A 15,969-nucleotide genomic window follows, 5' to 3' on the forward strand; every position below is an offset into this window, starting at 1 on the left:
TGGTCTTGAGGAAGCTCCATGCAAACTCCCAAAGACGGGGCGCTAGCGTTCCCGCTAAGTAAACGTAAGGAACTCTATGCCTCGCGCTTATACCGGCGCGTAAACGACTTTGGTATGAACGTAGCCTGCAAAAGTATGTAGCGAAAATGTAACAGTCCTGCAAAGTCCTCTACGTGGATCCCAGATAGTGTCAAGAGCTCGACACGTACACTGCAATTAGATTTTGTACACATGCCACGCAACACAGCCTCGGGACTTCCTTTCTGAATAAAATCATTCATATATGTGCCATTACTTCATCTTCATGCACAAGAATGCTGAAAAATTCTGACAACTTAAGAAGATATTCTGTAAATTATCTTATCTTTAGATTCCGTTCGCTTTAAAACGCCTTATCTGATGAGTTGAAAAGGGATTGAAAAGAGGTGCTCGTTATGGGATAAATTACGAAAGCCAGCAGACACCGAAACCAAGGAGCATAGAGGATGTATTTTTATTGCGAAAGCAATACTACGCTAGGTTTTGAGTCGTCAGCGTGGTCCCGGCGGTAACCACGTTTGACCTTTAGACGACCCCCGTAGTGACGTCACACCGAGGTGTGGAAAAAGTGGAGACCAGCTCGGCTCGTCGCCGCAGTCCCAGGGTAACCACGCTGCTGCTGCTGTTCTCTCTCTCCTTCCCCTCCTCTCTCTGAGAGAAGATTACGTGAGGATGTGTATATGTAAGGTGTTTCGACCAAGGCCTCGTTTGCTTTCGCAGCCTACCGGGCTTAACCAAGCGAAGCTTCTGGCAATTTTTTTAATTTTTTTATTTTTTATCAGTGGGAGACTAATAAAAGCAGACGGAAAGACAACCACATGCCGCCGGTGGGATTCGAACCCACGACCTCTGAATTTCGAACGAATGTGGCGCTGGTGAGCACTATCTCAAGATTCGGATACACTACTCATATACACCCCCGAAAGCAGATTATATTGCCGTCGCCGTACCTCAACTGGAAGAGCACCGGACGCGAAATTCAGAGGTCATGGGTTCGGATCCCACCGGCGGCATGTGGGTGTTTTTTTCTGCTTTGATTCATTTCCCATTGATGAAAAACGACCACTAAAAAAAGACATCTCCTATGCTCCTTGGTTTCAGTGACTGTTGACTTTCGTCATCTGATAATAGTTTAAGAAATCTGAATTACTTTTTCTCCCAGAATCTGAAAAGCTTTATGCCCCAGAGTTTTGGAAATAATAAAACTTTGCATTACGTAGGTAGTTATGCACAGGATAAATGTGAGCGTAAAGCGTGTTTTTGCTTCTCACTAATGCTTACTTTCGTTTGTCTAAATTTGTGCTACATAATTTTTGGCGGCGATATGTCAACAGCCAGAAATAAAAAAAAAATTAACGCCAAGCAGGAAAACCGTGAAGGCATTTATTTCTGCAGAAACAGCTAAACGTGTTCCTTCTCGTGTGAGTCAGGTTCACCAAAGAGTGCACCGTTTTGTGGCATTCATCTTAGAACCTGCCGAGCAGTTGAATATGGTGCTGAAGGCTTCCATGTTAGACATCGGCACATTGACTCTGAAGAAAAGAAAAACAGATATTATATTTATTTCAAGGTGTATTTATGGAGTAATTTTATTGCGCTGTCTTCACTTTATTAGAGCTGTTTATGTTTGTACATTCTCTCTTAATAAGCATTCATTCATCAACCCCCCATCTCTCTGACCTTGGGCTCATTCCGTTTTCCTCACGTCATCGCACTGTATGTTCAAAGTTCCTTAATTAATCCTTCGTGATTTCAGTCACCTTGCAACTGTTTAAAAGTTCTTAATTATCACTATTAAGAAGCTACCACCAGCTAAACATTACACATTTCATTCCTCGTACTGAGTTGTTCAAATAGTTTTTTCTCCATGCGCTATAGATTTTGGAACTTCCTTCCTGTACCAACTCGTGTTCTGGCTTTGAAATAATTTTTGGACTCTGTGATTTGATGCCGACATGTTTTTACTGTGCTTTCGAAGTACATATTTCGGGCATTGTTAGAACTTATTTCTGCAAATTTATCTCCCTTCCCCCCCCCCCCCCCCCGCCCCCATCGCTATCATCAGAGATATAGTATCCGTTAACAAAAAATTAAATGACGGAAAAAATGGTCCAGAAACAAGCAGAGAAAGAAGGCTCATAGCTTATGGGCTTTAATGTCCCAAAGGTACTCAGGATATCAGGGACGCCGTAGTGGAGGGCTCCGGAAATTTCGACCACTTGGGGTTCTTCAGCGTGCACTGACATTGCTTTGTGGATGGGAGCACAGAAAGCAGTATTTAACGTCTTCGTCGGCCACGGAAGCCGTTTGAACAGCGTATGAAGCTTTAAAAGTTAAAGTTCAACTAAACAGGAATCTCAACTCGTCATTTTACCGCGGGAACTCAATCTACACGTTCCAAGCATACTTAGAAACCTCGAATTATTGTCCTGTGCGCCCAATTTTCAGAATTTAAATCGGATTAAAAGTCCTGTCTCCAGACTTTTTTGCTGACTCTCTGCTGACGGTAGGAGGCGTCAACCAACCTTTCAGACAGTCCCGTGGCGGCTTGCCGTTCTCATCGGCGGAGTGATACATAGCGATCGTCGAAAGCAAAAAGTCCACGCGTGCTTTTATTTCTGTGGGCCTAATTTCCAGCTATTAGGTCTCTAACTGGATCTATTTATCCACGGAAACATGAAAAACAAAATAAAAGTGAACTCAAAGCCGCCACGCGACTGCCTGAAAGGCACTCTGCGCTCGTTGACTCCACCTACCCTCAGCGGTGAGTTAAAAAAAAAAACAGGCGGGAGCCAGGACGATAATATAATTTAAATTACAAAAATCGGCCGCACAGGACAATAATTCCAAGTTTCTAAGCGTGCCAGGAACGTGTAGATCTAATTGCCGTGATAAAAAGATGAGTTCAGATTCCACTTTAGTGCACCTGCAAGTGTAACTGCGTGAACGCCTTCAAACAGTTCACGTTTTTAGAAGATTCTGCTTTCTACTAAAAATAAGGGGATTAAGAAAGACAGGTTTGGTTTATGAGGTTTAACTATAAAAAGGACTCTCCCCACTCTTGCATCGAACTAGCTTGAAGGATCTCACTGAACATTCTGTAAAGCGCCTTAGGGGTTGTGTCATATGGACCAGAAGCCAGTAAAGCTTGTCGCAGCTCCTTCCTCTGATGCGCTCCGCCCACATTCGCTGGAAATGAAAACTTATTGATGGCGATATTGATTGACCTGTGATATATCGGTGAGAGCTGTTACTACGCTGATCAACACGGAAGTGAAAGCAAGAAATTTCCGATAATGTGGTTTAACACACGCTGCGTTATTTCGAAGTGCCGCAGCTGGTTCTTACCTGTACTCGGCAGGGCTGTGTTCGTCGTACTGGATAAGCTGCCTGAGATACTCTGGCCGGATGTTGCTGCACCATACCTGCGCACATAGCGACGCCCATCGTTTATGCGCATCCTCGATATATCAGAAAGGAGGACTTGCGAAAGGACACTGCTCGGAAAAGTGACGGAACGGGAATGCATGTACCATCGCGTTTGAGAGGAAGAACAGCTTTTTTCCAGACAGGTACTCCAGGCCAGGTAAGCGAGTGTCATTGTTTTCACTTTCACCTTCTAGTAGTCGTTCATACGCCTGCAAATGAGATAATTCATTTATGAGAGATAGCTTCGTACATGTCCAGCTGATTGCAGGCAATCACTGGCAAACGAACACACACACACACTCTCACACACTCACACACTACCTCACACACACGCACACGCACACACACACACTCACACACACGCGCGCGCACGCGCACATGCGCATGCTCATTAGGGCTGGAGATATCAAGCCAACAGTCACATCAACCAAAGAAAGCATAGGAGAATGTTTCTCTTTCTTTAATTTGTTGTGTTAACATATGACCAATTAATAGGTTAATTATTTTGTGGCCGAAAGATAATTGACTGAAACGTTGAAGAAAACCAACCACATGCCGCCGGTGGGATACTAACCCTCGTCCTCCTAATTTCCCGTACGGTGTTCTAGAGCATGCTGAAGTATTTTCTACTTCCCTCGACCACCAACGCCGCATACAGAAATACCCTGGCCGCGTTTCGATGTAGGCTAAACGCAAAAGGCTCCCGTGGGCTGTGCGATGAGAGTGCACGATAAAGATTCCCAGGTAGTCCAAATTATTCCTGAGATCTCCACTAGGGCCCCTTTTTCTCTCTTTTTTTCTTTCACTCGCACCTTCCTCCCGTTTCCTTACGGCGTCGTTCGGGTGTTACCGAGATACCTGAGACATTTACTGCGTCCATTCCTTTCTTCAAAAACCAATTTCAACTATATCAAAAGAACAGAAAAATAAGATGGCTCTCAGAATTGTATATGAGTTGAAGGGAGCATTTTTTTTTCATACCCACTTATGACGTGGGAGGTCATAGTGAAACTTACCTCGAAGGCCATTCGAAGGCCGCCGTTGTCGGCTATATTTTCGCCCACTGTGTTTTTGCCATTAATCTGCATGGGGTGAGAGAAAAGATGGATCCTTTACTTCGTCTGGCCAGTGACTGGAATAACCTACGTATGCAAAAGGAGTTACGGGAAATGCGCGGCTACCTAACATCTTACTATTTAACGCAATCTGGTTGGACATAAAATGGTTTCATGAATAACTAATGTGAAAGTCTAGAGAATCAGCCCGAGGTAAGTATTCCACTCTATCTGGGCCAGACAATATAGACTTTAAAACTACAGACTAAGCTTGCACTGTAAAATGTTGTAGCACCAATCGTGCTGGGATCAGAACTATTTATGGACTTATGCTCTTAAACAATGAACAGAAGCTGGAATGCATATGCGCTTAGTGGACACACGCATCCCGTGTTTACTTGTGTACAGACATCAGATAATAGACGTCGCAGGAAGCGGTTGTGGCGTGCTGTGTTATTTTCCAGTCTAGAGCCCCCATTTCTTCAAGTTAGTTGTCTGTAACCCGATACCAAAACCAGAGGCATGGGTTTGTGTGCATCCCCGTGTGCTTCGTTTCGGTGTCCCGTCCTTTGCGCAGTTTATGTTGGCGAATGTCGTATACCAGCTAGTCCCCACTCTGCATGCCTCCCTTCAGAATGCATGTGGAGTGTAGGTCATGAAGGTGCAGGGACAGCAAACGTTGAGAACGCTCACCGACATGTTGGCCGCTTGATCTGTGATGTTTCCGTACTGGTATTCGAAGCACTTTGCTTTCTCCTCAAAATGGGTGCGGGTAATGTTTGTCCACCACTGTTTCAGTGCACCCTCAGCGTCGAACTGGCTTCCTTCAGGGGCGGGTGGCAAATAAGCATAAGTCTCAGCTACCGACGTTAACGAACCTCAAATGATCATAACTGAATTTACTTCGAATACATAGTGGACATCTTTGCTGTGAGTTTCGCTTAGAATCATATGTCACGTTTAGGTCAAACCATTCATTAGACATCTTTAGCATACCGTGTATCGTGTTACCATTACTGTTACCGAAATAGCAAGAGGCCGCCCGCCGCCGGAGAGCACGCGCTGATTGGTTCCAGTGCTCCAGGCGCGGGCATCTGCCGGGTACCGGGCGTCATCTGGCGCCGTCGAGGCGATTTACGCATGCGCACTGGCTGCGCGCGGGCTCCGGTACTCCGGAACCGGTAACGGTAACACGATACAGGGCATGCTAAAGGTGTCTATTAACAGCACTGGTATACTAAATTTAACAAAATTTCTGTTTGGGCTAGATGGTGCATAGCTTTTTTTAATGAATTTAAGCGCACAAGAACACGCACACAAGAAGAGGAAACGCACAGGACAGGTGCTAAATTCTTCTGATTTGTTCGCAGGCAAGAGAGCAAATATATACGTAAAAGGAGACATGCGCATGTCTGCTTTTATGTATATATTTGCTTTCTTGCCTGCGAATAAATCAGATGAAGTTAGCGCCTATCCTGTGTGTTTCCTCTTCTTGTGTGCGTGTTGTTGTGCTCTTAAATTCATTTATAAAAGTGTACTAAAGGTGTCTGTTAAGAGCACTGAATCCGCGTACACACACTATGAGATGGGTGCGGTAAACGTTATTGCAGAAAGCTTCTTATTTTTTCGTGTCAAACGTCTTAATTCGCCTCGGTGATTCACTGAATGAGATCTAAGCAAATTTAATTAGGCGACAGGCATAACTGAGCATAATATTCCTCATTGCTAATGAATGGAGAGGAGTTTTTCTTTTTACTTCTAGTTCCAATCGACAATGCATTAATATGGCGTACTTGACGACAACTTTTCCTCAAATAAGAGAAGCACGTGCGAAAGTTCTCAGTGGACCTTCTCATACTACTCACCCGTGTCGTCAAAGCCGTGTGTCATTTCGTGCCCAACCACCATGCCGATGGCTCCAAAATTGAGTGACCTGTGGGTGAAATTAAGGTGCCCTTCATATAAGCGCCACCATTTACTGACGTCTATCTTCAGGGCACGCAGTTCAAGATTTTGAAAGTGTTTCATTGCGAAAGCATTACACGGCTTATCGGCAAGGAAACCCGGCGTCGGCGTTGACCAGCAGTAGTGGTCTCCAAAAATCTTAGATGACGTCACTGCGGTATCATAGAAGAACAAAATTTCTTCCGAATGTGCTCGAATTGAACTCAGAACTTTCAGACTGCGAGGTGAGCGCACAATCCTTTGACCCCGAAACCGCGTTGCTTCTTGGCGAAGAAAGGTGCCTAGTATATGCGTTTCCTTACAGCAATATGCTAGTGAGTACTTGTGTGATTAAAAAGGGGGAGAAAAATTGTTGCCTAACAGAAGTTAATGAGAGACAGAAATCTCTGTACCGCTAAAGTGATTTCTGTCGTGTCAACAGAAGGTTCTGTTGCGACAACACATCGTTCTGATGAGGGCACACAAGCTCTGCAGTGACGACAAAAGACAGAAGACACGCTACAAACAACAGAACGTTCCGTTGCTACAGAAGCTCTGTTGTGACGACAGAAGACAGAAGACAGGATACAGGGCGGCCTGTAGCGACAGCAGAACTTTCTACTGTGCGACGGAAATGCAACACTTACACTTCTGTTGCACCAAATGAAACGATGAGCGCAGTAAAATACAACCATGAGCGTTTGCTTCATCGCGTATACTTGTAAGTTGTCTCAGCTAAAATGAATCAATATTCTGCTTTGAAGTGAAATGAATGAATTGTTAGGAGCTGTGTAGGGTAGCTTGTAGTATTTTGCTCCGCCAAGCTCCATCTTTTATAACTAATCGGTAATAATTATCCTGAATAACAGCGCGAACTTGGACGAGGACTGAAGGAAGACACATATGCAGGCGCTGTCTATGCGTCTTCCTTCGTGCCTTCCTTCAGTCCTGGTCGAAGTTCGCGCTGTTATTCAGGAAAATGTCGTACCAACTCGCCCAAGCATCCGCTTTAACGGCGGTAATTAAAATTGTAATTATAGCTTTTAATAAATAGGGAAGTCGTTCAGCGCCACGATAACGGTGCTGCATGTGCTCGATGAGGAAGCCTTAACGTATACCTAAAGACTCCGGAGAAAAATTTTTTCCGGTTGCTGTTTTGCACTTTTTGAACACACTACTGTGCTAAATGCACGGTTGCCAACTCCAAATGAGGACATTTTGTTAGCATGCAGTCGTTGCTACAGTCACTGCGCGGTTGAGGGTGATAAATCTAGATTTCAGCAGAATAGCGTGACCTTTTGCCAGAGAGCGCAGGCCGAGTCTGAAGGTTATTAACACTTGAAAGAATCCTGTGGCTTACCGCGGCAGTCCGTGCTGGTAGAAGACGCCTTGAAGAATTCCTGAAGGGTACACTGCAAGGTGAATGGTGCAAATATCTTATTTCTCCAGTTCATTGTGCGCCGTGTGTCTGCCTTTCCTTCCAGCATGCAGCAGCTGATCTTGGCTCTTATATGAAGGGTAAAAAACACAGGGACATCTAATCCCATTATATATTGGCAATTCGACAGTATTCGATAGCCATTGATGCCTTTGAGGGAAGTCATTAGTGAGGCTTGAGAGGCCAAGGCTGCTCTTCCATGCCTGATGTCGCCACACCGGAGATTTCCCATTGGCTGTAGGGAAGCGGCGTCACTTACAGATAAAAACATCAGCAGCTGCTAATGCTATCATCGTAATGCTAACGCAGAAAGAAATTAGATGCCACTGTGAATTCTTAATCGAATGTGTGTTATATAACAAGGGCAGGACGTGGGGAGCTGATGAGGTTACGATCAACAAATTTAATGTAAATTCTTTCACAGTAACCCCCATGCGAACCAGCCTTAAAGATGCTGAGATGGCACAACGCACCGACGGTCGTTTTCCCAAGTTTTAGTACGGCGAATGAGCAGAAAGCAATCATACAACATTAGGAGCAGGCGTCTAAGAATTCTTTTAAGGCGGAAGCCTTTAATGCCTCATCGTTGTAAGCAGGAGCTGTCGACAGAAATGTCACGCTTTTCAATTGGTCGAAACGGTCGTGACGTCACAGTGCGCGAATTTCAAACGGGGCCAATTGTACTTCGGCTACTAACCATGCAACCAATTAAAGGGATTGTATAGTGATGTGCCAAGTAAGTTTGAGTTTAGTTAATTGCTTACTTAACCACTTAGTCTAATTTACCTTTCTAGTCAGACCAGATAAACAAATAAAACCGAGTATGAAATTGGCCGAGCTTGGGAATCGAACCCCGGTCTCCGGAGTGCGAGTCGAGCACGCTACCACTCCGCCATGCCAGCTCGATGGTTTGGAATGAACAAAGGTGCGTCTATAGAGAATACGGTGTCTTCGTTCACTCCCGTCTTGCTTGCCGTTACGGCGAGGTTTAGGTGTCCACCGAGATATGAGAGACAGATACATTTCCTCAAAAAACAATCTACCAACGAGCAAGGTGTATTTGGCCGCGTTTCAGATTGGTCCAAATTGTCGTGACGTCACCGCGCGCGAATTTTGACGGGTGTCCACCGAAATATGTGAGACAGTTACTGCGCAACTTCCTTTCCGCAAATACTAGTGTCTACAGAGATATGTGAGACAGTTAATGCGTAATTTCCTTTCCTCAAATACACTTTTCATTTTCTTCATTACAGCCCCTCTTTCTTCTTTCACTCACACTTCCTCCCTTACTGTACGGTGCGGCTCACGTGTCCACCGAGATGACAGAGAATTGCAGCCCCATTTCCTTTCCTCAAAAAGCGTTGCGTTCAAAGGGCAACGCATCGCGCCGAACGGGTGGTGGCGTTCCTTGGACTCCATGGCAGCGCTACAACACGCTGTCGCGTTCCGCTGCTAAATGCGAAGCTTAAGCGTCATTAATTGGCAGTTAATTAATGGCCCAACAAAATGTGCAGTGAACAATCGCGTAGCAGAATGGTGGTGGTGGTGAAAAACATTTATAATGCAATAAATATTTACAGAGAGGTGATTGGGGTAGGCCCTATTGGCCCTTTCCCCTAACAATACTAGGTGGAGCCCCTATTCCGGGGCCCCATTGGCAAGCAACGCCGCCCGCGTCCGGTGAACCAAGGCCTTTTGGGTCTTTAGGTCCTGACAGCCGAGCAGGGCCGCCTCCCAGTCCTCTCTGGTGGGGTTGGGGTTGGGGGGGATAGATGGGTTTGACTGACACGCCCAAACCATGTGGAAGGTGTCAGCCACCTCCCCACAGAACTGGCACGCGCCATCAAAGGATGTATTGAAATGTTTAAGCACCGCCGGGCACAGTACAGTGTTAGTAAGAATTTTGATGAGGAGGCGCTCGTCAGCGCGATCCAGACCCTTACAAGGGGCCGGGTAGCGCCGGTGCTCCTCCTTGTAGTAATCGGTGATTTGTTTGAATGTAATCGCCAGATTGTCTGATTGGGAGTACCCTTCCAAGGACAGGGAGATAGCCCGGGGAGAGAGTGCGCGGGCGGCCTGATCGGCCTGTTCGTTTCCCTGGAGTCCCTGGTGACCGGGGGCCCAAATCAGGTTGCGTGGAGTTGGATCTTCAGATCGACAGCTATATTCCAGTATGCGCCAGGCAAGCGGGGGAGCCCAGCCCAACTCGTAGTTCCGACAGGCCCCTCGCGAGTCGGTGATGATGTGTTTCGACTTGGGAGTAGTGAGAGCAAGAGCAATGGCAATCTCCTCCGCGTGTGTTGCGCTGTAGGCTTTGAAAGTGAGCCCGTTGACTGTGTTTGTGTTGTGTACGACTGCGGCCGTGTACCACACCCCGTGGTGTGGGCCGGCAACGTCCACGTAATACACATGTTGTTGGTTACCATAGTATCGCGCCAACGCTTCCGCGCGCGCCTGGCGACGACCGCTATGGTCTTCTCTGGACATGTTGCGGGGAAGGGGTCAGCACTCAGGCTTTCGCCTTTCACCACTTTAGTCGCTAAAGTTCCTCGTAATTTTTAATGGTAAAGAATGGATGCTGCCTGCTAAGGAATTCCAAACTTCACTGGTATGACTGATGGTTTATGGGGTTTAACGTCCCAAAGCGACTAAGGCTATGAGAGACGCCGTAGTGGAGGGCTCCGGAAATTTCGACCACCTGGGGTTCTTTAACGTGCACTGACATCGCACAGTACACAGGTATGACTGAAAAACTGTACTTAAAGAAGTTAGTGCAGGCTTAGAAGGGCTAAATGTTTAGGACACGGCGGTTCTTTGTAGGTGAAGGTTTTGAAAATGCCAGATAATTATCTAGCGAAGAAAAATGAGGTGTATTGACTAAAGTGTACATGAATGTAAGGCACTCATGACGCAATAATCGTCTCAATTCTTGGTGGACACCTCAACTGCGCCCTGAGAGAAAGGCGGAAGAGGAAGAGAAAGATGGTACAATAGGTATGAAGTACTGAGAGTAATTTGCAAAGGAATAATGGTGCCAGGGCTTGCTTTTGGGAATCCGGTTTTGTGCTTAAGGGCAGCAGTTCAGTCGGGGCTAGAAATAAATCAGCGAGCTGCTGACAGATTGGCATTAGGTGCCCACGATCAGACCACTAATGAGGCAGTACAGGGGAACATGAGATATGGATCATTAGAAGCACGGGAAGTTCAGAGTAAACAATGATAGAAAGAATGCCTGAGGAAACTGGATGATAACAGATGGGCAGCTATACTTGCGTAGAGGAGCGTTCACTCACAGTGACGGAAAAGGACTAGGAAACTAAACAAAGTATGAATGAAACCAGGAAGGAGGTATATAGAGCTTTAAACGACAGTTGATCAGCACTGGACTAACCCAATGGAAAGAAAGCGCTCTTTAGTCCTGCATAGAAAATGCCAAAGGGAAATCAAGAGGGAATCTTTCAATGACAAGTCAATAGGCACAGCACTACAATTTTAAGTGAGATCAGGTCGTCATAGAACACGACGCTACAAGAATAAATTTAACCAAGAAGATGACACATATGCAGCAAGTAGTAGATATGTAGAAAGAATTGAACATAGGTATTTTACTAGAATGTACAGTATCCATCAATATGTCGACACAGGCACAGACGCTGTCCCTGAGATTCGAGGCTTTAGATTCAATGAATGCAATCTGACTGAATCTGTGGTAGACGTCCGCTAAAACCGGTCGGAAGATTGTTGGCTCAAAAGCAGATGTGACGTAAGGATAGAAGTTCACGATTAGAAACTTGTCAAACTTACAAGACAAGAAAATTTGCGTGCAGCGAAAGATGGCAAATTTATAGATAATACCGTGAAACTTGATAGGTTGCTGATAGAAATATACCGGGTGCTTTTTTTAGAAGGTCCAAAATTTTAAAAAAAGGTATATTGCTTTAGATTCATTTTAGCACTGGTTCTATACTGGAGGCTACGGCGGGTGATAGGCAAGAGGAAAACTACTTTAATTAGTTCGCTAATTAACTAAATATGTTAGTAAACTTTTCTAATGTTTACTTTAGGGGTTATGTTGTATTCGCAGAATTGGAGATCGTTCTTTAAACAGTCCAACCGAGAAGAGACAATTTTAATTAAAGATTTTTGACGCACATTACGAGGCCCGAAAAAGTCACCCTGTTAGGCATCTTCACACCGTAACTCAGCGGCGGTGAGCACCTCTGACGTAGTTCGCTCCGCCCTGCGCTTTGCGTCACACGGCTGATATCACCTGAAGCCTGGACGGGCGGCCTGCGCTATCGTTGTTTGTTTCGCTTCACTTCGCGGCCTCACGGAATGTTGCGTTGGAACAAAAACGCATTCACACAAATCGCAGGGCGGAGTGAGCTACGTGACAGGCGCTCAAAGACGCTGTGTTACAGTGTGAAGCTGCCTACCAGGGTAACTTTTTCTCGCTTCGTAAGGCGCACAAAAATTTTTTCATGAAAATCTTTTTTCTTGGCTAGACTGTTTGGAAGACGATCTGCAGTTCTGCTCATACAACATATCCCCTAAAAGATAGATTATAAAAGTTAATTAACGTATTCAGTTAATCAGCGAAATAATTAAAGTAGTTTGCCTCTTACCTGGCGTCTGCCGTAGCCCTCAGTATAGCCCCAGGGTTAAAATAAATCTAAAGGAATTTACCTTTCTTTAAAAATTTTGGACCTTCTAAAAAAAACACCCGGTATAAAAAAAAGAAATACCCAGCATGGTGGCACCATTCACCACGCCGTTTCAAAAGGGACCTTTATAACATCCATACATGCATCGAAACGCAAAGAGCTATCCCACGGGTGTCGCTGTAAAACGATGCGTGTTCTTACCCATTTCGTTGTTGGTTGGGTCGTAAAAGGCGTTCACGACAGCAGGCCCGACGATCCAACTGCGGTGAGAAAGAAAGGCAAGCATTAGGGAATGCAAAAAAAGCAGCAAAAAAGAGAGAAGAGAAGTGTGTGCAGCGTCAGTTAACCAGAGCCGTATATTCCCTCGGGAATATACGGGTATATTCCCTTCGGGAATATACGGCTCTGCAGTTAACAGGTGTTATTCCGTGCGCTATGAGGGACGAAAGTGCCCAGAGCGCGCACCGGCCGCTGAAATAGGGGGCTGTTATATCTCGGGTAGCATGGCCAATTGTTGCGTCTTGGGGGCTCGTCCGGGATGAGGAAAGTCTGAAGCTTCGAAGGTAGGGGATACGAAAACAAGCAGGCTTAATGGCACTTTTAAGGCGAAAGCCTTTAATGTCTCATCGTTGTAAGCAGCAGTTGTCGACAGAGAATGTCACGCTTTTCAGTTGGTCGAAACGGTCGTGACGTCACAGTGCGCCAATTTCAAACGGGGCCAATTGTACTTTGGCTAGTAACCATGCAACCAATTGAAGGGACCATATAGTGATGCTCCAAGTAAGTGGGACTGAGCTTAGTTAATTGCTTAATTACCCAATTAGCCTAATTCGCTTCTCTAGTCAGGCCATATAAATAATAAAACCTAGTAAGAAATTGGTCGAGCTCGGGAATCGAACCCCGGTCTTCGGAGTGCGAGACGAGCATGCTATCAACTCTGCCATGCCAGCTTTTTTTTGTCTTTATTGCAACTCTGCCATGCCAGCTCGATGGTTTGTAATGAACAAAGGCACGTCTAGTGAATACGGTGTCTTCGCTCACTGCCATCCTCCTCCCTTCCCTTCCGGCGAGGTTTAGGTGTCCACCGAGATATGAGAGAGAAATACATTTCCTTTCCTCAAAAACCAATTTACCGACGAGCGAGGCGTAGAACCGAATGGGCAATGGCGTTCTATGGACTCCCTGGCAGCGTTGCAAGACACTCTCGCGTTCCACTCTTACAGGCGAAGCTTAACATCTTAACCACACATCAGTGACCACACTTTAGGTCAAAAAAGTGCACCCCCCCCCCCTGAATTTTGACGGGTGTCCACCGAGATATGTGAGACAGTTACTGCGTAATTTTCTTTCCTCAAATGCAATTTTCATTTTCTTCATTACTGGCCATCATCGTCTTTCTTCTTTCACTCCCACTTCCTCCGTTCCTCTACGGTGCGGTTCAGGTGTCCACCGAGATGACAGAGATTTACTGCGCCATTTCCTTTCCTCAAAAACCGTTGCGTTGAAACGGCAAGGCATCGCGCCGAACGGGTGGTGGCGTTCCGTGGACTCCCTGGCAGCGCTACAACACGCTGTCGCGTTCCACTCCTAAAGGTGAAGCTTAAGCTTAATTAGCAGTTAATTAGTATTCAGGCATTAATCAGTAATTAACCATTAATTAGTGATTTGTCATAACTTAGTAATTAGTACTCAATTACATGTGACGCCACCAGTGCCACAGAAGCACTGAAAGTGGTGCGGAAAATGCTTTCGCCTCTACGCACTTTAGACAGTCAAAGTGCCCCCTGAATTTTTTTAGAGCGCAGCTCTTTGGCGTCCGTTCCTGGGTTTCGCGTCGGCGTCGGCCTCGTAACCAGCTCCGCCCCCAATGTCACGCTTTTCAATTGGTCGAAATGCTCGTGACGTCACAGTGCGCGAATTTCAAATGGGGCCAATTGTACTTTGGCTAGTAACCATGCAACCAATCAAAGGGATCGTATAGTGATGCTGCAACTAAGTTGGACTGAGTTTAGTTAATTGCTTAATTAATCAATTAGCCTAACTAATATAGAGGAGAATGAAGAGGTCAGAAGAAAAGAAAAGACGCGCGCCGCAGCAACAACAGCGTCCGCGGAAGGAGACGCTGCTGAAAAAAACAGATAAGTACGACTCGAAGAGATGTTTATTGGACTGATTATTCATACAAAGGGACCATAGTCCCTCACAAAGACAAAAACAACAAGGCAGCGAAGCCGCGTTCCCTCCACCACCGCACTTCCCCACTCAGTGAGACGTTGCTCGTTTCATATACGTTGTGTCGAACATCCTAGACAGTTCCAACAATTGACAGGTTAATGACAGAACACGGTGGATAGAAATACAAGAATATAAATATGAAATAGCCTAATTAACCTTTCTAGTTAGACCGCATAAATCAATAAAACCGAGAACGAAATTGGTCGAGTTGGGGAATCGAACCAGGGTCTCCGGAGTGCGATACGAGCACGCTAGCCACTCCGTAATGCCAGCTGAATGGTTTGGAATGAACAAAGGCGCGTCTAGCTAATACGGCGTCTTCGTTCACTCCCATCTTCCCCCTTTCCCTTACGGCGAGGTGCAGGTGTCCACCCAGATATGCGAGAGAGATACATTTCCTTTCCTCAAAAAATAAATTTACCGTCCAGCAAGGCGTACAGCCGAATTGGCGATGGCGTTCTGTGGACTCCCTGGCAGCGTTGCAAGACGCTGTCGCGTTCCACTCTTACAGGCGAAGCTTAACATGTTAACCACACATCAGTAACACACGCAGACAGCCAATGGACGCATCATTCGCTGGCAGCACTTGATTCATCATTCACAACCACATTCTTAACGTACGCTCCCTTGCCGCACATGCCAAGGACGTACACCACGATCACATTCTGCGCCATTCCTCTGTACTTTGCTTTCTTGAAACCTGGATGGATCCCGAAGAGCCTCTCGAAATCATAGATTTCCTATACTGCTGTGGTGCTCGCAGAGACCACAACAGAGCGGCGGGAGTCGCTATCTACTTGCGCACAGGTCTCTCTGCAATACCAGTCGAAATGTTTGGCACGTCACATGAAGTTGGCGAACTGTGCGCCGCAAAGTTGCCCAACGGCTTGCTGGTAGTAGCTGCCTACTTCGCCCCTACCGCACTCACGAAAGACGTCGTGCACTTCCTGCAACTCGCATTAACCGTCCGTGCTTCGGGGTGCCGACGTCATGGACAAACACCGCATGAACGTTACGACGTAGAGTGGGACCGTGCGGTGGTCCAGGGACCCAAGGGGGGTCTAAACACATTTGCCATGATAAAGTTTTTCTCTCTCTCGATCCACACCGATGTTAGTAGTGGGGGACTTTAATGTTGACATAAAGACAAACAGCAATTTCCTAA

At 46.0% G+C, this 15,969-nt stretch overlaps 1 protein-coding gene across 4 annotated transcripts in view; it reads right to left on the reverse strand.

Annotated features, from left to right (window-relative positions):
- Nucleotides 1-1,406: 1,406 nt before the first annotated feature.
- LOC149366072 (membrane metallo-endopeptidase-like 1) overlaps nucleotides 1,407-15,969 on the reverse strand; it is a 63,675-nt gene continuing 49,112 nt past the window's right edge. For all 4 annotated transcript variants that reach the window (XM_089548252.1, XM_089548225.1, XM_089548235.1 and 1 more), the window contains 8 exons: nucleotides 12,771-12,829; nucleotides 7,828-7,879; nucleotides 6,389-6,456; nucleotides 5,217-5,347; nucleotides 4,485-4,550; nucleotides 3,573-3,677; nucleotides 3,388-3,464; nucleotides 1,407-1,571 (listed from right to left, as the gene is read on the reverse strand). In XM_089548252.1, the coding sequence (XP_089404378.1) occupies nucleotides 1,472-1,571; nucleotides 3,388-3,464; nucleotides 3,573-3,677; nucleotides 4,485-4,550; nucleotides 5,217-5,347; nucleotides 6,389-6,456; nucleotides 7,828-7,879; nucleotides 12,771-12,829 (658 nt within the window). In that variant the 3' untranslated portion in view covers nucleotides 1,407-1,471. The remainder of the gene's footprint in view (nucleotides 1,572-3,387; nucleotides 3,465-3,572; nucleotides 3,678-4,484; nucleotides 4,551-5,216; nucleotides 5,348-6,388; nucleotides 6,457-7,827; nucleotides 7,880-12,770; nucleotides 12,830-15,969) is intronic.

This window comes from Amblyomma mixtum, chromosome 1, assembly GCF_055824585.1.
Source record: "Amblyomma mixtum isolate Tamu chromosome 1, ASM5582458v1, whole genome shotgun sequence".
In the NCBI taxonomy this organism is placed as follows: domain Eukaryota; kingdom Metazoa; phylum Arthropoda; class Arachnida; order Ixodida; family Ixodidae; genus Amblyomma; species Amblyomma mixtum.